Below are 25,883 nucleotides of genomic sequence, written 5' to 3'. Positions count from 1 at the left end.
TTTTATTAAATTTTATTAGTATACATTTTCGAAGCTTTAGAGCATTTATTTTATTTCTTTTTTTTTTTGTTTGTTTGTTATATATGCATCAGAATAGAAACAACTGTTATGCAATTGTTTTGTAATCTCAATTTGCTGAATATCAGAGTATCCCTGCAAGAATGTGTATCGCGCATGAATAGATTATGAAAGTAGTTTCGGAAACATGGTTTATCGAAGTGTAAACCAAGAGAAAAATTCTAATTGACCAATCCAATTTCAGTATTTATAGATATGCAAATGATAAAAGAATTATACTAAAATAAAAGTACATGTGCCTATAAAGTTTTCCAGAATGAGTGTCTGTACAACATAAAATCAAATATCAACAACACGTTACTGAATGGTGTTATGGAATTTCCCCATACATTTTATTATTTGCCTATATACGACATACAACAGGCCTCCTAAATATGATATGATAAAGGCAAAAGAAAGCTATAGAAATAGCATAAGTTCAAATAAAAATACATGAATGATGAATATAGAATTATAAGAGAACATCAAGTAACAGAAACTAAATTGAGAATGAAGAATGCTTGATGTAAATAAACGAAATTCGAGTATACAAAAGTACAAAGTACCTGTATGATACAAGAAACTTAATTGTATTTCGGGTCTTTCTTAACCTTTCATATGTGAGTGTTAAATTATAAATTAACATCATCAGAATAGGAAATTATAAATATATATTATTTTCTAATAATAAAGCAGATATTGGGAATTCAAATTGTATTCAATATGGGATGACGAGACGTAAATTTAACAAAAATAACTGACAAATAATACTAACTGAGGTTTTCAACAACATAACTCAATAAAACCATTTCATCATTCCATCAAAATTAGAGACAGTTTGCCTATTTGTTGAATAATAAAGGCAACAGAAGTATACCGCTGTTTAAAAGTCATAAATCAATTGAGAGAAAACAAATCCGGGTTACAAACTCAACCCGAGGGAAACACATCAACTATAAGAGGAAAACAAATGAAACTAAATGTATGCAATTGTCAATTGATACAGCTGACGGTTAAAAAAATGGAAATCAGTGATTTCGAAGTGGTTTTTAGTGTATGATTTAACAGAAATGCCATGTTTGGTAGAAAGACTTATGTTGTAAATGTTTTCAAGACATACATCATATTTGATATCTTCATCTGCTGCCATTAACTACGCTAATTTGATTATTCTATATCAATTTTCATACTCTCGTCCTAATAGTCATGTAATATTTGCCAATGGTTCGTATTAGTTTTCTATGTTGTGTCATATGTACTATTATTTGTCTGTTGGCCTTTTTTGGTGTTGTCAGTTTATTTTCGATCTATGAGTTTGACTATCCCTATGGTATCTTTCGCTCCTGTTTTTCTCTTTATTTGAATTATGCTATTAATGACGATTTAGTCATATTTTACGTTTTTGCTCCTATATCTGTAAAACTGTAATAGATAGAAGGAAACTTGAAAGATCTACAAATAATAAGTGTACGACTCATAATTGTCATCCCAGTGCCCTTAAATGACATGTTTTATCATTTTCAGTGTTCAGCATCTAATCATGATATATTATAGATGAATAGCTACTTTACATAGCAAAAAATAATCAACAAGACAAGATCTATTATAAGTCAAATTTTGCCAAATCATTAGTTGACTCTTTCTAAGAGTGATTGCCCTTACATGACTAATTGTTTTATGTTTTGGGCAAACCTTCTGTCACACCTTAACGGATAGCTCGAACGGATGCCGTAAGGATAACGTTTTTCAATCCGATCATGTCCGTTAGACGTCAGTTCTTATCCGTTAGACGTCCGTCCGTATCTGTTTCGTGTCTGTTTAGCGTACGTTTATTCCATCGACGTCCGTTCTGTCTGATGTAATTTTGAGCATGTTTAAAACTTTGAACGGACGTCCAACGGATGAAGTGTCCGTTGAACGTCCGGTAGTCGTCTGTTTTGTACGGTAATCGTCCGTTTCGTTTCCGTTTTGTATCTGTTACTTGTCCATTATGCGTCCGTTGGAGATCTGGTAGACAAATTTACCAACGGACTTCTATCGCACGTTTAACGGATACAACGGATGTTGACCGAATGTGAAACGGACTTCTACCGGACGTATGACGGATAAAACGGATGAGGAACGGATCTGAAACGGATAAATGCCAATTGAAAATTTTGCGATAAGAATGTCAATTATTGGTATGTCAGATTTCTTGAGTGTCATGAATTCTTTTTCTTCATAGTTGATCTTAGAGTAAGGGCACGTCTTCACTATCAAGCAGCTCTTTTTCAGGCCAGACACTCCCTTTTGGCGGTATTTTGAAGAACAAACCAACAACAGCCACACAGAAATCAACAAAAAAGAGTTCACAATATTGGAGAGTGTCCATTGTTTAAGATGCACACAGAGGTGAGCGAAACAGGCTCTTTAGAAATCACCAGTACCACATTTTGAAAATTATTTTACATCAAGGAATATATCTCCCTCCTGCAAAGCTCCGATTCCGGATTCAGATTCGGCTACACCTATTGTACATTTTAGTTTTGAAATTACGGATATTGTGTTATTGAAATTGGTTGTCCAAAGGCGCATCTGGTGCAGTAAAAATTGGTACACTTAATGTTATAACATTGTACAAATATTTTGTTGTTGCTTCAAATAAAACCCCCAACAACATCGTTTTGTGTATTAATCACACTACATAAAAGAGGGACGAAAGATACCAAAGGGACAGTCAAACTCATAAATCTAAAACAAACTGACAACACCATGGCTAAAAATGAAAAAGACAAACGAACAACAGCACACATGACACAACATAGAAATCTAAAGAATAAACAACACGTCCCACCAAAAAACTAGGGGTGATCTCAGGTGCTCCGGAAGGGTAAGCAGATCCTGCTCCACTTTTGGCACCCGTCGTGTTGCTTATATGATAACAAATCCGGTAAAAATTCTAATTCGGTAGGTTACATTCATGAAAGGGAAGGGGATTGTAGTTACTACGAAAGGAACATATCCGATATCATTTGTGAAACGGTTATTCCATAACGGTCAACCAACTCGGGATGGCGTCTGTAAAATTTACGAAGGCATGATTTCAACTTCACCATTTGAAACTCTTGGTCTTATAGCTTCCTTGTGAGCAGCAACCCTCTATCAAGAAAATCATGATAGGAAATGCAAGCACGGGAATAATGTATCAATTGGGAGATATCAGAGTGATCCTTTACAAAGTAGGATTTATCCCTCCCTACGACAAGATACTTGTAGTTTCACAATAACTTTGATTGCTGATAAAACAGATGTTTATAATTTAGAAAGAGGTTTCGTGGAGCACTTGGAAGACCCAGCAATATACCGTTGTTTGTAAGGACACTTATGTAGTTTAGGTATCCAATACAGTGATGGAAGATCCAGTTCTTCATCTTTGGTTGAAATTCCAAAGGAACACAGAACAGACCTATGATTATCCAGGATTTCCTCTTTGGTAAGTGTCGTGAGGGTATATGTTGAGTTTCCAATTGAATTGTCAATACCTTATTCGTTAATCAATCAGTTAATATAATGAGTTTACACACAAAAACGATGTTGTTTGGGGCTTTATCTGCGGGGACAACAACATATTTGTCATGGAGGTAGGAAAGGTGTTTTGCAACATTTGGGTCTTTAAAAATTGACGTAGCATGGGCATTGATAGACCCATTCAGTTTCTTAATTTTGATTTGTATCAATGACCTAACTGCCTTAATCCATTCGGAAAGAGTGTCTACGTCTTCCTTCTCGCTTAGCCCATTGCCTGGCATAATCCTCAACTGAATCCATCAAAATTTTAAAGTTGTATTTCCAATTGATGGATTTAGGCTCACGATATTTCGGACCTTTCGATAACATATTTCGTAGAGAAGTGTTATTAACAATGTTGAGGTCACCGGTAATAACGTGGCCAGCAGGATTATATGTGAATTGGGAACTAGCACAAGTGCTATCAGGAGGTTTAGATTTGAAGTCGTCAATATCGAGATCCTGCAAAACATGTTTGTAATTGAAAATTTTAGCTGCAATAGGTTTGGTATAGGTATAAGAAATGATTGGTACAGACTGGTCTTTGAAATAAGGAGGTATTTTCGATTGAACTAAGTTATGACGAAGGATATTGCCTAAGTTGACGCCATCGAGACCTTTGTTGGCAAATGAAAGATTAAGGAAAGATGTTTTCTCTTTTTCATCTTTGCCAATGCGGACTGGCTTGAAAAAACTGTGACTTGCAATATTCGAAATAATAGCTGTAATTTTGCATTGGTTTGGATTCCAAACATAAATTGAACAGAGAATGAAGTTTTGAAAGGGGTAAAGTATAAAGTTTCGTGCGAATGTGATGAATACCTAACGGCTTTTGTATAAATGGCATCAAATCATTAATAGATACATCATGATGAGAAGGTGATGTATAATGACGATGACCATGACTGCGTCTACGTCGAGGAGTCGAGTTGAAAATATTCATCACATTCGCCGAGTTACACGAAGGACTAGATAGAATACCTATACCATCAATTTTGTCATTGCAACCATAAGTTGTCGCAGTTTCCAATTGTCTAATCCTCTTTTTGTCTACGGAGAGTCGTTGAAAGATTAGGATTATTAGGGCTATGGTATATCTTTTCGATTATGCGAACTATCATAGAAATGATGGAATGATCGGGCTGATTGAAATGCTGGTATAGAATGTCGTTAGCATTGAGGTTAATGTCTGATCTATGACCGCACATACGTTTGTTTGGCCTTCCTTTCGTTTCACCGACGTATACCAATCCGCAAAGGTTGCACTCTAATCCGTAGACGACAATTATCGATTTACAATTCAGATCACCGTAACTTCTGGTAAAATATGACTTCTTGGTCAAATGAATTCAGCATCTGTAATTAAAATTGCACAAGTTTTGCAGCCTTTGGTCTCACATTTCGAAATGAGAGTGTTGTACTGTGTCATCAAAAACCATTTTTTTTTAAGGAGAACTGAACATGTCTGTATAAGTGTAATATTGCTGTTGTCACTAGGACGATGATCTGAATGAGTCATGTTTGAGATATTTGTCATGTCTGGTGATGAGGGGACATGTGCCGTATCAGACGACACCGTGTCCATGGTGACGTTTGTTTCGGACCTTTTTATACTGGGCGACGTCCGAGCCAGTTTCCTGTTTGATCTTCGTAAATTCATGCAATTGTAGTTTTGCTACTGGGCGGATGATGTCCTCGGGGAAAAAATGTCCACCAGCAGAGACATCGACCCAGTGGTTATAAAAGAGGGACGAAAGATACCAAAGGGACAGTCAAACTCATAAATCTAAAACAATCTGACAACGCCATGGCTAAATTCATGCAATTGTAGTTTTGCTACTGGGCGGATGATGTCCTCGGGGACAAAATGTCCACCAGCAGAGACATCAATAAACTGCTTGATAAATGATTTAGGCTCTTTTAACTTTTTTATCTGAGCGTCACTGGCAAGTCTTTTGTGGACGAAACGCGCGTCTGTCGTATTAGATGATAAACATGGTACTATTTGATAGGTACTATTTGACAGTGTTTCTCTGTCCTATATGTTTTCCCATTTGTATTGTTGTTCTTACATGTAATGTTGTCATTTTCGTGTTATATTCAACATTGCCATAAAAGCAGGAGGTTTGGCTAGTTACAAAAACAGGTTCAACCCACCAATTTTCCCCCCTAAAATGACCATTGTTATATTATAACTCGTTTCTGTGTGTGTTACATTTCAGTTTTGTGTTTCTGTTGTGTCGTAGTTCTCCTCTTATATTTGATGTGTTTCCCTTAGTTTTAGTTACCCGGATTTTTTTTCTCTCAATCGATTTATGAATTTCGAACGGCTTTTATTTAGATATTGACAATTCACTTGGAAACTCAGGATAAACCCCAAGCCCTAACCAATGAGGAAATCCTAGACAATCACAGAGATCTGTTCTATGTTTCTTTGGAATTTCAACCTAAAGAAACATTGTTCGGATAATCACTTTACTGGTGAACAGTTAGTTATCGAGGGATATCAACAGTACAAAATTTTGAAAAGTATTTTACATTAAGGAATATATCTCCCTCATGCTAAGCTCCGATTTCTGGCCCAGCTTCGGCTATATCTATTGTACATTTTGGTTTTGCCAGATCTTTAATTTATAGTTTGAATTTTCCAATATTTTGTCCTCAAGCATTACTGAAGAACCTTTTATTGTCGAAATGTGCATTTGGTTCAGTATAATTGGTATCTTCAATGTCATTATTACCACTGGGTCCATTCCCAAGTATAATAGCCGGCAAAGTGATACTGTAATGTACAAACGGGTATTGTAATAATGAAATTTATTGTCTAAATGCGCGTCTAGACAAGTAATATTGGTACCAATAAATGTAATAACATCATATAAAACACTGTGTATTGAAACATACTTTTAACTTGAAGCATTTTTGTTGCTTAGTTGTAGTTGTATAAAATCTGCAAAAAAAAAACATCACGATAAAAAGCAATTAACCCTATTAAATTACAAATGAAATGTAGTCATGCAATCTAAATAAAAATAAGGTAGTGTCAGCATTTTCAAGAATTCATATATTAAAGGAGTTGTGTGTATCTATGTACGACCAGTGTTACTCACCCTGTAAATAAAGAAGATGATGTTTACCTTTGGACTTGCTTTTTTCAACTCACGATTATGGCTACAGCCGACTGCAGTCCAAAACTTGGTAGGTTTAATTTATTATTTAACTTTAAAATTTAGATTTTTAAGACATTACACATTGTTCAAACATTTCATATATGTTTAAAATATCTATGCCTCACCTGATGCCATGATCTCTTCTCGTCAAAGAACCATGCAACTTGTTTTTGAGGGTTTTGTTGATTTCTTAGTTACTTGTTGGAAAATCAAACCCTGTCTCTTTTTAACTATTCTATTTCTCATTGGTTTTCAACTTTATTCTTTCTGGACTATTAAAGTTTTTTTGTATGAGTGCATCACTGTTGAGTCTTTCGTAGACGTAACGCGATATTTACGTATAAAATTAAAACCCTGTTGTATATATAATGAGTTTATTTACCAGTTGCAGTCTAAATTTTCTGTCCTTCATTGTGGTTAACCAATCTTTAGTTTTAATTTTTATTGTATTCCATTCCTAAACCAGTCATGAAACATTTTCCATCGGACGTCAACAACATACAAACAGATATTAAATTTTACTGAGTATTTTAAATAGATAGTACGTTATAATGATTATGATAACATTACCTTCTATGAAGATGTATTGCTATATAAAAGAATTTACCTTTTCTGTTCAATAAATACTATTTATTTATTGTAATATCTTTATGCAGATAATGCAGTAGTTGAAGACCTTTTGACAATGCTAGTTAAATATAAAGGATCGGGTAAGTTTTATAAACGACGATTTTAAATGAGTTGGCCTCAAATAAAGAAAAAGATGAAGATTTTAAAAGTTTTAAGGAATTTGAAAACATGTACTACTTGCCTTTGTGATATTTCACTTTCATTCATATCTTATACTGCTCAACGTATTTTTTTTAATTTACTTTCCTATACATGAATATTGTAACGATATGCTTTAAATGATGATATTTTTTTCTAAATATGATTAGTTTGGGGATTCCCTCAGTCCACGAGACAAAGAGAAACTAGATGTACTGGTGGGTTCTTTTTGTTGTTGGTTCTATACCAACAGTTTGATAGTTTTGTAGGGACTATTTCAGCATTTTTTATCAACAGTCTGCTAAGTTTATTAGTTAGCCCCAATCATGCATAACAAATCATTTTACTCGAATATTACTAGAAATTAGCTAATTATAGTTAAATCAAAAATTTCAATTTTTCTACCATGGAAGAGATTCTTAAGTCATCTTTTTAATTGGAATAGGAAAAAAATGAAACGGATTTTCTCCATGAATTTTCCTAGAAAAATCGGTCGCAACTATTCCCTGTCGAGTTATGAGATTTAAAAATCATAATGCTAGAAGAAAAGAGGGACGAAAGATACCAAAGGGACAGTCAAACTCATCAATCCAAAACAAACTGACAACGCCATGGCCAAAAATGAAAAAGACAAACAGAAAAACAATAGTACACATGACACAACATAGAAAACTAAAGAATAAACAACACGAACCCCTCCAAAAACTATGGGTGATCTCAGGTGCTCCGGAAGGGTAAGCAGATCCTGCTCCACATGTGGCACCCGTCGTGTTGCTTATGTGATTACAAATCCGGTAAATAGTCTAATTCGGTAGGTCACATTCATGAAAGGGAAGGGGATTGTAGTTACGACGTAAGGAACATATCCGATATCATTTGTGAAATGGTTATTCCATAACGGTCAACCAACTCGTGATGGCGTCCGTAAAATTTACGACGAGATGATTTCAACTTCACCATTTGGAACTCTTGGTTTAATAGTTTCCTTGTGAGCAGTAACCCTCTATCATGAAAATCATGATAGGAAATGCAAGCACGGGAATATCGTATCAATTGGGAGATATATACCCCGTATGCAGGTGCTGCTGGAATGTTGCTACTTAGAAATGGAAAGTTCACAATTGGAAAGCTGAAATCATCTCTTTTGTCGTGAAGTTTTGTTTTCAACCAACCCTCATTGTCAATTTCTAGATGTAAGTCAAGATATGAAGCCGACTTAACTGTATCTGTAGTATCCTTTATCTCCAATTCGATGGGATAGATGCGTTTCAAATAGTCACCAAATTTTGAATTGTTTAGTGAAAGAACGTCATCTATATAGCGGAAAGTAGAGTTAAAGAATATTGCTAACTTCTTATCTTTCTTCCGAAGAAGTTCCTGCATGAAGTCAGCCTCATAATAATAAAGAAACAAGTCGGCAAGTAGAGGGGCACAGTTTGTTCCCATTGGGATGCCGACAGTCTGTTGAAAAACACGTCCTCCGAACGTTACAAATATGTTGTCAATCAAGAAATCAAGCATCTTGATAATATCGGTTTCAGAGAATTTTTTGTTTGAATCAGAGTGATTCTTTACAAAGTATGATTTATCCCTCCCTAAGACAAGATACTTGTATCTACGTTGGTCATTCTTTTTTATGAAGCAAAGTAATACCAACTCTTTCAATTTATCTTTTAGTTTGGAATGTGGAATACTTGTGTAAAGAGTAGAAAAGTCAAATGTTTTAATACTGTTACAAGATGAAAGAGTGTTAGATTGTATGTACTCTAAAAGATCTTTGGAATTTTTAAGTATCCACATCTGATTCACGCCACCTCTAGAATAGGCAGTTTCACAATAACTTTGAAGCCCGTCTTTGATTGCTGATAAAATAGATGTTAATAATTTAGAAAGAGGTTTCGTGGAGCACTTGGAAGACCCAGCAATATACCGTTGTTTGTAAGGACACTTATGTAGTTTAGGTATCCAATACAGTGATGGAAGATCCAGTTCTTCATCTTTGGTTGAAATACCAAAGGAACAAAGAACAGACCTATGATTATCCAGGATTTCCTCTTTGGTAAGTGTCGTGAGGGTATATGTTGAGTTTCCAAGTGAATTGTCTTTACCTGATTCGTTTATCAAGCAATTAATGTAGTGACTTTTACAGACAAAAACGATGTTATTTGGGGCTTTGTCTGCGGGGACAACAACATATTTATGATGGAGGTCGGATAAGTGTTTAGCAACATTTGGGTCTTTAAAGATTGACGTAGCATGGGCATTGATGGACCCATTCAGTTTCTTAATTCTGATTTGTATTAACGACCTCACTGCCTTAATCCATTCTGATAGAGTGTCGACGTCCTCCTTTTCACGTTTAGCCCATTGCCTGGCATAATCCTCGACTGAGTCCATCAAAATTTTAAGGTTGTATTTCCAATTGATGGATTTAGGCTCACGATATTTCGGACCTTTCGATAACACATTTAGTAGAGAAGTGTTATTAACAATTTTAAGGTCACCGGTAATAACGTGGCCAGCAGGATTATATGTGAATTGGGAACTAGCACAAGTGCAATCAGGAGGTTTAGACTTGAAGTCGTCAATATCGAGATTCTGCAAAACGCGTTTGTAGTTGAAAATTTTAGTTGCAATAGGTTTGGTATAGGTATAAGAAATTATTGGTACAGACTGGTCTTTGAAATAAGGAGGTATTTTCGATTGAACTAATTTATGATGAAGGATATTGCCAAGGTTGACGCCATCGAGACCTTTGTTGGCAAAGGAAAGATTTAGAAAAGATCTTTTCTCTTTTTCATCTTTCCCAATGCGAACTGGCTTGAAAAGTCTGTGACTAGCAATATCCGAAATTATAGCTTGAAGTTTGTATTGGTTTGAATGAGGGTTTGTAACAGTGGATTCCAAACATAAATTGAACAGAGAATGAAGTTTTGAAAGGGGTAATGAATAAAGTTTCGTGCAAATGTGATGAATACCTAACGGCTTTTGTATGAATGACAGCAAGTCATTAATAGAGACATCATGCAGAGAAGGTGATGTATAATGACGATGACCATGACTGCGTCTACGTCGAGGAGGCGAGTTGAAAATATTCATCACATTCACCGAGTTACACGAAGGACTAGATAGAATACCTATACCATCAATTTTGTCATTGCAGCCATAGGGTTTTGCAGTTCCCAATTGTCTAATCCAGTAGTCTTCTTTTTGTCTACGGAGAGTCGTTGAAAGATTAGGATTGTTAGAGCTATGGTATATCTTTTCGATAATGCGAACTGTCATAGAAACGATGGAATGATCGGGCTGATTGAAATGCTGGTAAAGAATGTCGTTAGCATTGAGGTTAATGTCTGATCTATGACCGCACATACGTTTGTTTAGCCTTCCTTTCGTTTCACCGACGTATACCAATCCGCAAAGGTTACACTCTAATCCGTAGACGACATTTATCGATTTACAATTCAGATCATCGTAACTTCTGGTAAAATATGACTTCTTGGTCAAATTGCTAGTGAATTCAGCATCTGTAATTAAAATAGCACAAGTTTTGCAGCCTTTGGTCTCACATTTTGAAATGCGACAGTGTTGTACTGTGTCATCAAAAACCAAAATGTCCTTAAGGAGAACTGAACATGGCTGTATATGTGTAATATTGCTGTTGTCACTAGGACGATGATCTGAATGAGTCGTGTTTGAGATATTTGTCATGTCTGGTGATGAGGGGACACCTGCCATATCAGACGACACCGTGTCCATGGTGGCGTCTGTTTCGGACCTTTTTATACTGGGCGACGTCCGAGCCTTTAATGCACGCTCATGAATTATGGTCTTTTAATACACGTAAAATTGAGAAAGGGAATGGGGAATATGTCAAAGCGACAATAACCCGACCATAGAGCTGACCCCTTAATAAATATGTATACTAGTACAGTAATAATGGACGTCATCCTAAACTCCGAATTATACACAAGAAACTAAATCTGTAATTAAAATAGCACAAGTTTTGCAGCCTTTGGTCTCACATTTTGAAATGCGACAGTGTTGTACTGTGTCATCAAAAACCAAAATGTCTTTAAGGAGAACTGAACATGGCTGTATATGTGTAATATTGCTATTGTCACTAGGACGATGATCTGAATGAGTCGTGTTTGAGATATTTGTCATGTCTGGTGATGAGGGGACACCTGCCATATCAGACGACACCGTGTCCATGGTGACGTCTGTTTCGGACCTTTTTATACTGGGCGACGTCCGAGCCTTTAATGCACGCTCATGAATTATGGTCTTTTAATACACGTAAAATTGAGAAAGGGAATGGGGAATATGTCAAAGCGACAATAACCCGACCATAGAGCTGACCCCTTAAAAAATATGTATACTAGTACAGTGATAATGGACGTCATCCTAAACTCCGAATTATACACAAGAAACTAAAATTAAAAATCATACAAGACTAGCAAAGGCCAGACGCTCCTGACTTGGGACAGGCGCAAAATTGCGACGGGGTTAAACATGTTTATGAGATCTCAAACCTCCCCTATACCTCTAGCCAATGTAGAAAAGTAAACGCATAACAATACGCACATTAAAATTCAGTTCAAGAGAAGTCCGAGTCCGATGTCAGAAGATGTAACAAAAGAAAATAAATAAAACGACAATAATACATAAATAACAACAGATTACTAGCAGTTAACTGACATGCCAGCTCCAGGCCTCAATTGAACTGATTGAACGAGTATGTCTTCATCATATGAATATCAGGCACAATCCCTCCCTTAGTATCATACTATCATAAAATATATGAGAAGAACATAATGTAAAATGTAGTATTCACAAAGGCCATGTAAAAAACAAAAATATTGGTGTTAAATCTTGATTCTATATTCCAACAGATTTTATAAATACCAGAAACTGGAGATATATTCCTGCCTTTTCTGCATCCTTATCATATATCAAGACAATTAATGCCAAGGAAATTTTGAAGTTCGATAAAGTTTGGACAAACAATGGAAATCACTATGATCCTAACACAAGCATGTTCCAAGCTCCAAGAGAAGGACTGCATCATGTATCTACTACAGTCGTGTCAGTAAAAGGAAAAACAGTTTATGCTCATATATGGCAAAAAGAGACCAGGACAGTTGGAATGTATCCTGGTATCGGCTATAATGAAGCTACCGCAAATATTGTTTTACATTTAAAGGAAGGGGACAAAGTAACAATAAGAGGCGGTGGTAATCGTTCTTATCTTTACAGCAGTGAGGGCCACTACATAATGTTCTCTGCCTACCTAATAGCATAATAAATGCTCTTTGAATAAGCTGTTTTCCTTATGCGTGTCTTACAGGTGCATTCTGCACACAGCTATATAGTTTAAAAAAATGATCTCTTGATATCTTATGATTTTTTTAAGTTCTTGCTTTTTCGATAGCAAAATTAAGATCAAAAGCTTTGTACATTCAGAAAAAATCTCAGAAAACTTCAAGCAAAGTCTTTAAACATCAAAATCCAGTATATCCATGATGACCTCGAACGCGAACTATAAACAGCAGTTATATAAATGGGAGTTTAAGCTAGCTATAAAACTAGCTTTAGTCCACCATTTTCCCTCGAAAATGCCAGTACCAAGTCAGAAATATGAGAGTTGATTTGCATTCGTTCCATTGGTTAATATAGTTCAACGTATGATTTTGTCAGGTTTTCTACACCTCCCGTTTTGAATTAACTTTCGAGCTAGGTATTTGTGTTACATTTAGTATCCGAGAAATGAACTAAACAGCAATACGTAACATTGGTAAAATAAATCATGAAAAAGAGGTCAATGCCAGATAAACCATTTTAGACAGATACATGCACTGTAATATCTTTCAATTATACTCGAAATATAGTTGACATAAATTGTATTTGCCACAACTTTTTAGAAATTTGAATCATCAATGCTCTTCAACTTTGTACTTGTTTGGCTTTATAACTATTTTGATATGAGCGTCACTGATGAGTCTTATAAAGACGAAACGCGCGTCTGGCGTACTAAATTATAATCTTGGAACCTTTCATAACTATTATGGTATCTGAGAGACGGACCAAACCACAAAAACTTAACAGTCATTTGAACCTTCAAAATGCAATAAAGGTCAAAGTAATCCAATCAGATAGACATATATACATTATAACTATCCAAGTATGCACCAAATATAGTTGGCAAATATCTTATAAAATATCTCAAATTGTTAGTTTCTATGTATGTTGGCGTTTGTTTATGTTGCACTTCAGTGTTCCTGTTGTTCCTGTTATTTGTTATTCTTTTATAGTTGATGTGTTCCCTCGATTATAGTTTGTAACCCGGATTTGATTTCTCTCAATCGATTTATGACTTTTGGACAACGGAATACTACTGTTGCTTTTATTCATTATATACTAGACAAAAAAAGATACGATACCCAATTGTTTTAACAAAAAATTATTATTGCGACTAGTTGTAAAGGAGTAGGGCCGGTAAGGGCTGATTTCGGCCTCAATTTTCAAGTTCATCTAACGAAAGATTTTAGACACGTTTTAAACACTTTAGTGTCTATTTCAATTGATTCAATTAGTTTATGTGAAAGATTTTAACTGATTAAGTCATTAAAAACGCTCCGATTGAAGCTTAAATATGAAAAATCTATCAAATATGCCAAAAATCGTCACTTTTCAGATGGTTTTTGTCAAAAATAAAAATGGCCGCATCCGTGTTCATCCTCAACCTTTATATATATTATGTATTATCATCAAATACAACTTATATTTCAATATTATGGATGAACACGAATGCGGCCACTTTCATTTAAGACGACAACCGTCTAAAATATAACTAAAATGCTAAAATTTTGAAGATTTCAGTAATTTAGCATGACTTAATGATGCTAAATACTCGATATATATGCATTGTATTGTCATAAACAGCCCATATTTATGTAGCAGAAGCATTTTACTTTTAAATAAATATCTTCACGACTACATATTCACAATTTTCTAAAACTGCTATATTTTGGGGCCAAAAAGGGGGCTTACTGAACCTTCTCCTTTGAAAAGAGTCATAAGTCCGTAGGTTACTGCACTTTTGTTTTTGTTTTACCGGAAAATAACGTCATTTTAGCATATTTTTGAATTTTGAGTGGAACCACATTTATGTCGTCCGAACACGGGTTTTAAATTTAATGAGGGTGATTAAATATCCGGTCAACACAGATAAACAAAAGGTGATTGAAGGTGACATTCAAAAAAGCCACGTCTATGCCAAAAATAGTGTGATAGAGCAGTGGGAATGGTACAAGCAGGTATGCGCCATATTGACGTTGCAAACAATTTTGGTGTTTCCAAATTGACAATAACAAGATTAATGAGTCGTTTAAGACAGACTGGGTCCTCTAATGAAAGGCGACGTAGTGGACGTCCATGAGAAACGACGTTACGCCTAGACCGTCGAATAAGATTCACTCACCTTAGGGATTGGTTTTTGCCAGCTACAATTATCGCAAGACAAACACCTGGAAGACATAATCCAAGGATATCCGCCCAATCTGTACGCAATAAAATTGAGAATGGAATAGCAATAGTCTACATGTAAAAGAAGTTGGTTTGCGTTCATGACGTCCAGTAGTAGGAGCAATTCTAAAACAGCGTCATCAGAAACCATGATATATCGGATATTACGAAAAAAAGTACAAGACTGAATGAAATTGTAGTATTTAAATCGTATACAGTAAGATTGTCTAATCATTTGATGAGGCTGAAATTTCAAAGTTATAACAAAACCTGTTAAATTTGGCAGACATGATTGGTTTAGAGAAACAAACAGTATTCGAGCAAAAGCAAGGTTAATGAACTAGAATGATTTTTCCTGTATGCATATCCTGGGTAGTTTTCTTCATGTTTTGTCATTTTTTATAAATGCCAGACTAATCGTTAATGACGAGTTCCAATTTCAATGCATTGGACCGAAATAAGTACAATTATATAAACAAACAGACATTGTGATTTCTATATATTCCCCACAAAAAAATTGTTTCAGGAGGGTATATACTAGTAATTAAAAGGCTAATTGTTAATAGTTATCAAAGGTACAAGAATTTGAGTTTGATACACCAGACGCGCGTTTCGTCTGCATAAAGCTCACCGGTGACGCTCCGATAGTTCAGAAAGCCAAACAGGTATCTAGTTTGAAGGCACTGATGACCCAAAATTTCAAAACGTTGTGCTGAATACGATTAAGCTAACCTATGCCTGGGATAAGAAAATCCTAAGTATTTCGACCAATTTATACTTATGTAAACAGTTAATTTATAAAAATGGTCATGTTTAGTTACAAATACTGCTCTGTGTCTCTGTTTATAACTAATATGATGAAACATTGTTACAAAAAACAGTTGATCTTAACAACATTGATGACTACTCGTTGCTTCGGTAAAAATGTTGGCACTAGTTTAAAAGTTTTGTTATACAGTTTCCAAAAAGCATACACGAAAAAGAGTATAAGCACCAAAATAAATAAGAATATTTTCTTGTACCAAACATTATCTTGGTTTTTGGGAGGTCAGTATATTTTCTTAACTGCGATGTTTGGCCTCTAATTCAAATATTTTTCTTCTCAGTTGTTCAATTTCTGCTTCTGTTATCTCCCAATACTCCTGTATCTTTCCTTGGAGCTCTACATTTTCATTCTGTCTGTTTTCTGCCTTGATCTTTTCTTTTCGTGATGACTTGTGGTATTCATAAAGTAGAAATGATGCCGAGACTCCATAAACTAATACTTCTCCAAGTAGTTTGGACCCTAAATTCATCGCTTCATCTGTTGATAATGGTTCTACTCGTGTTTGTGTATCAACACCAAATAATTTACTTTGTGATGTCAAATCCATTGAGTGATACCCTGGAGAAAAAAACAATAAAAAGCAAATGAAAACTGATAAAGAGTTTTATCTGAATTAAATAGTGACCAGTTTAAAACGGAGGCTACAAGGAACCTATATTTATTACATTAATATTATAAGATATGGTATGAGTTCCAATAAGACAACTCTCCATCCATGTCACAATTTGTTAAAGTAAACCATTGTATATCAAAGTGCGGCTTTCAACACGGAACTTTTGCTCACACAGAACAGCAAGCTATAAAGGGCCTAAAAAATTACTAGTGTAAAACCATTCAAAAGAATGTATATCTCATTGTTAAAGGCGTTATGGTCTCGACGATGATTTCAATTGTAGTAATGCGTAATTGGTGGAGAAACATTTGCAACAGAAAGCAATGTTCGTATATCATAAATTCTCAAGACATAATTTTACTTTAACATAGAACACTATAGGGAAAAAGTCACAGAAAACGCTTTTGTCAGAAAACACACAAAATATTATCAAACATCATATCCATATGATCTATTTGTACTCCAGAATTCAGTACTGTACCTTAATATTGGCATGCAGAAGTCGTGTAAAAGTTTATGCTTTTTATTAGGATAATGCATCCTTGTCTTCACAGTTAAGATCTGAATCACTGAGTATTAGGCTACTGACTTCAGACAGGCACACACAATATGAAGCTGGGTTATATGTCTTATTGCGAGCGCCCAATCCTCCATTAGGCTGGGACAGTGGTGTTACAGTACAAGATAAGAGCAGACGGTAACTGACAGCTGAATTGAATGGAGAGTTGTCTCATTGGCACTCATATCACATCTTCTTATTTCTATTGATTCATCAAATCGATATAATAAAAAAAAATAAAAAAATACTAAGGACACACACTACCAATGTAAGAGTTATATATATCGCAGTTATACTGAATGCTGGGACACAGCCATTTACGACCAATTTATAAATTGTTTCCAAGACTGTTTTTTTTCTCCTTGTCATATGAACAATTTTCCCGTAGACATTAAGACATTCATTGAAAAAATAAAACAAACGAGCAAAGTAAGCAGGAAAATTGCAAAAACAAACAAACATACCATGAAACATACCATGAAATAAACGTAACAACCAGTCATGTTTTGAAGGGAATAAACCCTTTACAATGGGGTTTTGTTAAACAATTGATTTATATTTATTGTATCATATTACATAAGTACCCGTTGTAAAAATTAATAGTACACGAAAACACGAAAACACAAAATCTTGAAAACGCAAAAACAAGAAGTGAAACTATATCGCGATTGGACGTTCGCGTTTTCTCATTTTCGACTTTCCGTTTTCGTGTTTCCGCTCTATGGAATACGGAAGAAAGAGTCGAAATCGCGAAAACGCGAAAACGTGAAATGGCAATAACCGACCATCATAGTTAGCTATTATTACTAGGTATTGCGTCGTTAGCGTAAAAGTGACAATCCCTTTAGAGGAAAAATATTTTTGAAGATACATACAATAAAAACTGCAAAAACAAAATATGATTAATAATTATCTCCAACTTAGCGACACCGTTTTTGTCTGCAAGATAAGAGTCTTCTGTTATACATCCTCAAGCAAGCGAATCAAGATATTTTACAATCGGGAATAGAACAAAATTCAAAAGATGATAAATTTACAATTGATTCCACAACACTCGAAGTACGTACCACGTTGAAATTTTCATCATCTGGTTTTAGTACTGTGACGTATATCAATTTGCACACATCCAATGTATTTCCAGGGAAGACCACCTTTCTACGAGACCCTCTTTTGCTTTCCACATTCGGAAATGCATTTAACATTATATGTAGAAACAAAGATACTTATTTTTGCAAGTTAGACTCATATTGGCTTTATCATCTTGGTTGTCATTCTTGTCTTTTCAGTGAAAACTGATAACAATATGAGTTGATATGTGTATCTTTAAAAACAAGAGTGCACACGCTGAAATGTCTCGCCTTCTATACTAATCATTGATATTATGTTGATAGTCCTAAGTATAAAGCTAAGCTTTAATACAACTGTCACATAAACTTAACATTAACCAAGTCCAAGATAACTAAACAAAGACCAATGAACCTTAAAAATGAGGTCAAGGTCAGATGAACCATGCCAGGCAGACATGTACAGCTAACAATGCTTCTATACAACATATATAGTTGACCTATTACTTATAGTTTAAGAAAAATAGACCAAAACACAAAAACTTAACACTGTGCAATGAACCGTGAAAATGAGGTCACGGTCAAATAAAACCTGCGCGACTGACATAAAGATCATAAAATATTTCCATACACCAAATATAGATGACCTATGGCATATAGTATTAGATAAAAAGACCAAAACTCAAAAACTTAACTTTGACCACTGAACCATGAAAATGAGGTCAAGGTCACATGACATCTGCCCGCTAGATAGGTACACCTTACAATCATTCCATACAACAAATATAGACCTATTGCATATAGTATGAGAAAAACAGACCAAAACACAAAAATTTAACTATAACCACTGAACCATGAAAATGAGGTCAAGGTCAGATGACACCTGCCAGTTGGACATGTACACCTTACAGTCCTTCCACACACCGAATATACTAGCCCTATTGCTTGTAGTATCTGAGATATGGACTTGACCACCAAAACTTAACCTTGTTCACTGATCCATGAAATGAGGTCAAGGTCAAGTGAAAACTGTCTGACAGACATGAGGACCTTGAAAGGTACGCACATATCAAATATAGTTATCCTATTCAACATTACAAAAAATCTGAACTTTTTTTTCAAGTGGTCACTGAACCATGAAAATGAGGTCAAGGACATTGGACATGTGACTGACGGAAACTTCGTAACATGAGGCATCTATATACAAAGTATGAAGCATCCAGGTCTTCCACCTTCTAAAATATAAAGCTTTTAAGAAGTTAGCTAACACCGCCGTAGCCGCCGCCGCCGGATCACTATCCCTATGTCGAGCTTTCTGCAACAAAAGTTGCAGGCTCGACAAAAATTAGGTTAAAAGCATGTGCACGTTATTTCCATATGTTATAGTTATTGACCAAGCAAGTCGGTATATGTCATTTAATTTGCACAGCTGTCCAGTGATCCTGTTTAACCCAAAAGACGTAGGAGTTCGGGTTATTGTGTCATCTCGAGCTGTGCAAATTAAATTACATATACCGATTGGATTGGCCAATAACTGTTTTAACACATGACGTCAACAATTTTCCCACATGAATCACATCTGCCTAACAAGAAACTGAAATGGATGGATTTCATGGCATGAATTTTGCAGAACGATATGAATTGATCACAAGTATTAGAAACATTGGAGGATGATATTGAACTGAGAAATGTAAATATAGAGGACTTTTTTTGGAGAGTTCCCTAGTAGTGTGATGGATGAGAATGCATCTTGAGATTTAATCGACACCTCAGCTGTTTCATTTGACCTAGGACTAGACTTAGATCTATGGTTGCAAGTTTCTTTGGAAAACGGAAAGATCCAAAACATCCAGGTACGTGTTTTTTTTTAGAATTATCTGCCACGCGCAGACCCATTATTGCATTATTTGAGGTGTGGACCCATAGACGGACCCAAGGTAGGGGTCCCAAGTCCCCCTATGGTGGGGAACATTTGGTTAATTATATAGAGAATCACTGAAACATGACGAGCGCCCCCTCATTTAAGGTCAGTCACCCCTCCACCTTTAATAAAAAAATTCTGGATACGCTACTTGGACCCTTGATATAATTATTTGCGGAAACTTCCGACTAGATTTATTGTTTAATTATTCTCATCCGGAATATTCATGAAATATTTGCCACTGCCGGATTTGGCCTGTTCCATGTGTGATATTATCTTTTTTCAGGATGAAAAACCTGTAGAACAGGGATTAGGAGTCGAATCAAGGTTTTCAGAAATGACAGACCATGAAATTGATACACTTATTGAAGATACCGAGAACAAAAACACCAAGAAAGCCACAAAATGGTCAATTAATGTCTATGAAGACTGGAAGAATTCTAAAATTGGTAGTGGTTTAATTATGCCAAACCTGAATTATTTGTCTGTTCAAGATATTTACAGCATTTTAGGGAAATAGAAGTTCGCAAAAAAAGAAGGGACAGAAATATCCCGCAAAAACACTTTATCTTCTTGTAATTGGACTTCTAAGAGGAATGCAGTCACAAGGTGTTTCTAATCTTAACTTTTTGAACGAGTCTGATGACAGATTTCTGAGGTTTAGACAAATACTTGACGCACAGATGAAAACAGTTAACATCAGATTGGTATGGTATAAATGTTAAACAAGCAGATCCGATTTCAGTTGAACAGGAAGAAATATTATGGGACAAGTCTGTGTTTGGTGGTCATTCATCCGAAAGTTTACTGCATACTGTTTTTCTACAACTGTAAATATTTTGGTCTACGAGGTCGCGACGAGCACCGTAATTTGCAAATTTCACAATTTTACATTTAGAAGATGATAACGAAAACTATATTGAATTCCGGAATTAGGACAAAAAAACGTACAATGGGAGGGCTACGCCATCGCTTTATTGCACCAAAATCTGTCAGACAATATTTAGAGAAGGATTTCAGATACTTGACTCGTATCAGATGTATGTGATACAATATATGAAATTTATAAAATCTGTTAGTAGTCCTTTTTATCGTAAACCTGTTTTATCAGATGGTTCTGTTAAGTTTGACCACATACTGGGTGCTAATAGATTAGGGTCACTTATGAAGACAATATGCCAAAAGGGAGAATTAAAGGGGAATTTTAGTAACCAATCGGGAAAAAGAAAACTTGCAACTAGATTGTACTAAGCAGGAGTCAGTGAGCTGATGATAATGGAAAGAACAGGTAACAGGAGTGAAAAGGCTGTTCGTACCTACAAAAGACCTGCGGATTTTTCATTTTTTTTAATGACAATTATTTTCTATTGATGGAAAAATAATTTGAGTATAATAACTACGGGGCGCCGAATGGGACTCTTGTGGTTTTGTACAAAATTCAATTCTGTCATAACAAAATCATTTTTGTCTTACAAAACTATGTGCTACAGACTTGTTTTGTGAGAACTTCAATTTTGTGATGACAAAATTCATTTGTGTAGACAAAATTCATTTTTGTAGACAAAATTCATATTTGTCATGACAAAAGTCAATTTTGTCTAAAAGGTATGCAAATATGTGCATACAAAATTGACTTTTGTTACCTGATATGGAAATTAAATCACAAAAGTCAATTGTGTGAGGTAAGATTCAATTTTGTGAGACAAAATTGACTTTTGTGAGACAAAATTAACTTTTGTGAGACAAAATTGACTTTTGTGAGACAAAATTCAATTTTGTCAATTTTGTTGAGACAAAAGTCAATTTTGTTAATTTTGTTGAGACAAAAGTCAATTCTGTCAATTTTGTTGAGACAAAAGTCAATTCTGTCAATTTTGTTGAGACAAAAATCAATTTTGTTGAGACAAAAGTCAATTTTGTTAATTTTGTTGAGACAAAAGTCAATTTTGTTAATTTTGTTGAGACAAAAGTCAATTTTGTTAATTTTGTTGAGACAATAGTCAATTTTGTCAATTTTGTTGAGACAAAAGTCAATTTTGTGACGACAAAATTCATTTTTGTGACGACAAAATTGACTTTCGTGAGACAAAATTGACTTTCGTGAGACAAAAATCAATTTTGTTGAGACAAAATTCAATTTGTCAATTTTGTTGAGACAAAAGTCAATTTTGTCAATTTTGTTGAGACAAAAGTCAATTTTGTCTCACAAAAGTCAATTTTGTCAATTTTGTTGAGACAAAAGTCAATTTTGTCAATTTTGTTGAGGCAAAAGTCAATTTTGTCAATTTTGTTAAGACAAAATTCAATTTTGTCAATTTTGTTGAGACAAAAGTCAATTTTGTCAATTTTGTTGAGACAAAATTCAATTTTGTCAATTTTGTTGAGACAAAAGTCAATTTTGTCAATTTTGTTGAGACAAAATTCATTTTTGTCAATTTTGTGTAACAAAAGTCGATTTTGTATGCAAATTAGTTCACAGAAACCAAACTAAACTAATTTGAATACAAAATTGACTTTTGTCGCCCAATTTTCAAATTAGGTAACAAAATTCAAGTCTGTGTAACAAAAATGAATTTTGTCATGACAAAAGTGACTTTTGTTCGCTGATAGATAATTTTGTATGACAAATTTTAAATTTGTAGTATGATACAAATTTTGTTAAACTGAACTTATTTTTGTTGAACAAAAGTCACTTTTGTCCGTACAAAATTGAATTTTGAGTACAAAACCACAAGAGTCCCATTCGGCGCCCCGTAATAACAACCTGTGGTTTTTGTTTTTGTTTTGTTTTTTTTTTCTTATTTAGATTTTTATTTTGTTGATTGTAATGCTACTACATTTGGTTTGTATGTTTTCTATTCTGATGTTTTATCAAGTGACAGATTTTTATGTCCGAATATAGATACATGTATCCATTTGATATTTCTTACAAAATGGAGAAAGACAAATATTTGTAGTAGCAATGAAATCAACAAACGTAAATTACTGTACAATTAGAATCTGTCAAGGACGTGTGAAGTACACGTGACCTGTGCAATAAATGGAGTAGTTAATGCACACCTGACCTGTGCATTATCCAGATTATGCCACAGTAAGATCAAAGGGATTTTGCCTCGGTCATGTGTCAACTTCAGAAAAGGTTCATATATATAAAGATATCATATTTTTCAATCAATTAAAGTACATCAATGATTAACGAAATTGAATTTTCTAATGATAAATATAGAAAATAGAAGATGTGGTATGATTGCCAATATGTCCTATACGTACCCACTAGAGACCAAAGCACGTAAATGCAAGGATTTATGGGTCAGCGTACGGCCTTCGATTTTTAGAAAGACTTTTACAGTCTTGTCTGGTCGCGCACTTCTTTCACGATCACAATAAAGCGTTGCCTTATCTTTCATGATTAATTTTGAAGGAAAAAAATCAGCAAAATCCTCAAATAATAATCTAAATACATTTTCAAGGAAAAAAACAGTTCCGTTTTACTGTACTGCATTTTTTCTTTTATCTAAGAGCATATTATTATAAAAGATTCAACAATTTGAACAGACATAATTCGTTTTTCTGGTGTTTTCTGCAGGCTGATAATACAACGGTGGTTTTCACAGATTTTACAGTTGAATTGTACGAAACTGATTTCACGAACCGATACCAGACCTTTCACGATCCAATTACTATGCTTGACCACCGTTACTTATTCTTTCACGATCGTTTTTCTCGATATGAAACTAACCGAAAGACAGCTTCGATACGATAGGTTACAGAGTGTGCATAGTTTCAACAGTTTGGCTAACAGTGTTTTCATCTTAATTCATCTCTGAGATCTGTCAAACCTGTGCATATACCATAGTAATATGGCATTGCAGGCTCTAGATATTTAAAATGCATTTTAGGTGTTTGTGACAACGATGTTGTTACTGGAATGTTTGATACAGTACATGTTTGATACAGTACAACAGGTTTTGTTGCAAAAACTAGCGAAATGCCAAAACGAAAGACAGTTACGACGACTGGTCCCCTACCTTTTAAACATAAACACACTGGCGAAACTAGCTTACAAACTGGTAGACCGAATACAATCGGTGACTTTAAGTATGCATTTTTTTTTCTCTCACTTTAATGAACGGATGGTGTCAGTTAAGAAGGCTGACTCCGACTGAATACAACTTCGGGCGACAAATTATAAAGATAGACAATGTTGACAGGTTGCCAAAGAATTAAGATTACATAATTATAAAGTTGGCAAATTGCACAAACATACAATATTAGCACTTAAAAAATAACTAAAAAAGTTACAATAGACCGTAATTGAAAAACGGAGTACAGCTTTTTTCCTACTGTGTGTTCTGGTAGCATAAAGGTTTGGTTGGCTTGCTTGCTTTGTTTGTATAAATGGTTGCAGTATGATAACCAAGCCTTTTAAACTACATGCACTAGAAAAAAAGCTTATAAGTCAAATGCACAGGAACAAGAACTGATAAAACGGAAAATAATTATATATGTACGCTATAAAAATTAATGGATTAAAAAAATAATGAAATGAAATAGTTGTGTAGCATAAATTAAAATAATCCTTTGTTGAGTTTTTCGCACAATTTTAGATTAAAAATTAACATACATAAATGACATTTTAGACTGCAAATCAAAACACATTGTCTGTTGTATTAAAAAGAAACTGTAAATTATATAAGAACAAGTCCAAATGTCCGAGAGAAAAACATACAGAAGTCGGTTCGACTTTTTCTACAATATCAGATAACTTTTCTGACCTCACTTCTAATTTTTGGTGGGTTGGCTTGCCCAGCCTTAAGTTGTTTTTTTTTAATTTTTTTTTATACTGTTGTTTGTCTTTGTCATTTTCTTTTCGACTTATGAGTTGGTGCACTTTTTTTGTTTTGTTTCTACGGGAGGTGCCAAAATACAAAAAAGGTAATAATTGAAATAAACTGTATTGATTTAAAGTGTTGGCAACAGAGGGACAACAGATACCTAACAATAATTGAAGATTGAAACTGTTTCACTGAGTGGATCTCATCAAGTAAAACTCAATTGTAATTTTATCATCGTTTGTAGGGACGAAAATACACTGCAGGTTAGTTTTAATATTTTTTAAGCATAAAATTTGAATTTGAATTGTATATGTCCTAAAACTTTCCCATATACATAGGTTAGTCTCTACTCTGACTTAATTTTGAGGTGAAAACGCAGCCATTTTAGACAAAGGGTTAAACCTTAAAAAATAGTTTGAAAACTTGCGTGTATTGTTAATATATAATTCTCACCTTGACCAATTGGTACAATAACTGAACGAAACGTTCGATTCCGCTTTGCCAATGCACTAAGTCTATGTATAACTGGTCGTGTAATTTGTCTGGCTAGTAAAATAACCAATTTAACTATTGGCAATACCATATTTTCGTCTGCATTGAGGTGGAACTGTAGTAATTAATATCCGGGAACTAGCTAGTTGTCTAGGTTAACCAGACGCTTAAATTTTGCAATCAATCGGCAGGATGTTCTTTAGTTTATTTCATCCTCCCTCCTCGACTATATGAATCAGAGATGTGGCTAGGATCCAAGACAACTTTTTTTTTGTAATTCTAATTTTTCTCAATAAATAATATGACACAATTTAAAGTAACACAAATATCCAACGATCGCCCAATAACATCTTTGTTAACAAATCTTTGTTGGCTTGTGTATAGTTTAGACAAGTCAGGCCCGTAATACTAAGGACAAAAACTGCTGATTGATTATGATGATACAATCATTCAAACGGACAACTTAACACAGGAACTTCACGAGATTGTCCCTTATACTTTATAA

The 25,883-nt window shown here is 34.6% G+C and overlaps 1 protein-coding gene and 1 pseudogene across 1 annotated transcript; one reads left to right on the top strand and one right to left on the bottom strand.

Annotated features, from left to right (window-relative positions):
* The first annotated feature begins 6,729 nt into the window (after window positions 1-6,729).
* Window positions 6,730-12,846, top strand: LOC139514862 (complement C1q-like protein 3; annotated as a pseudogene).
* A 2,983-nt stretch (window positions 12,847-15,829) lies between these two features.
* LOC139514861 (optic atrophy 3 protein homolog) lies at window positions 15,830-25,504 on the bottom strand. The gene is made up of 2 exons (XM_071304459.1): window positions 25,340-25,504; window positions 15,830-16,452 (listed from the first exon to the last, which is right to left on the bottom strand). Exons 1-2 carry the CDS (start codon window positions 25,467-25,469, stop codon window positions 16,130-16,132), a joined length of 453 nt encoding a protein of 150 aa, XP_071160560.1. The 5' UTR covers window positions 25,470-25,504; the 3' UTR covers window positions 15,830-16,129.
* Between the last annotated feature and the right edge of the window lie 379 nt (window positions 25,505-25,883).

This window comes from Mytilus edulis, chromosome 3 (genome assembly GCF_963676685.1).
Source record: "Mytilus edulis chromosome 3, xbMytEdul2.2, whole genome shotgun sequence".
Lineage (NCBI taxonomy): Eukaryota > Metazoa > Mollusca > Bivalvia > Mytilida > Mytilidae > Mytilus > Mytilus edulis.
The sequence above is the reverse complement of the archived record's forward strand: the minus strand, read 5'-3'. Positions and strand labels throughout refer to the sequence as shown.

Bases quoted from the DNA above. Each gene is read 5' to 3' on its own strand.
- LOC139514861 (XM_071304459.1), bottom strand. From the start codon at position 25,469: ATGGTATTGCCAATAGTTAAATTGGTTATTTTACTAGCCAGACAAATT. The intron at 16,453-25,339 runs GTGAGAATTATA...TTTTTTCTCCAG, and splicing joins TATTGTACCAATTGGTCAAG to GGTATCACTCAATGGATTTG.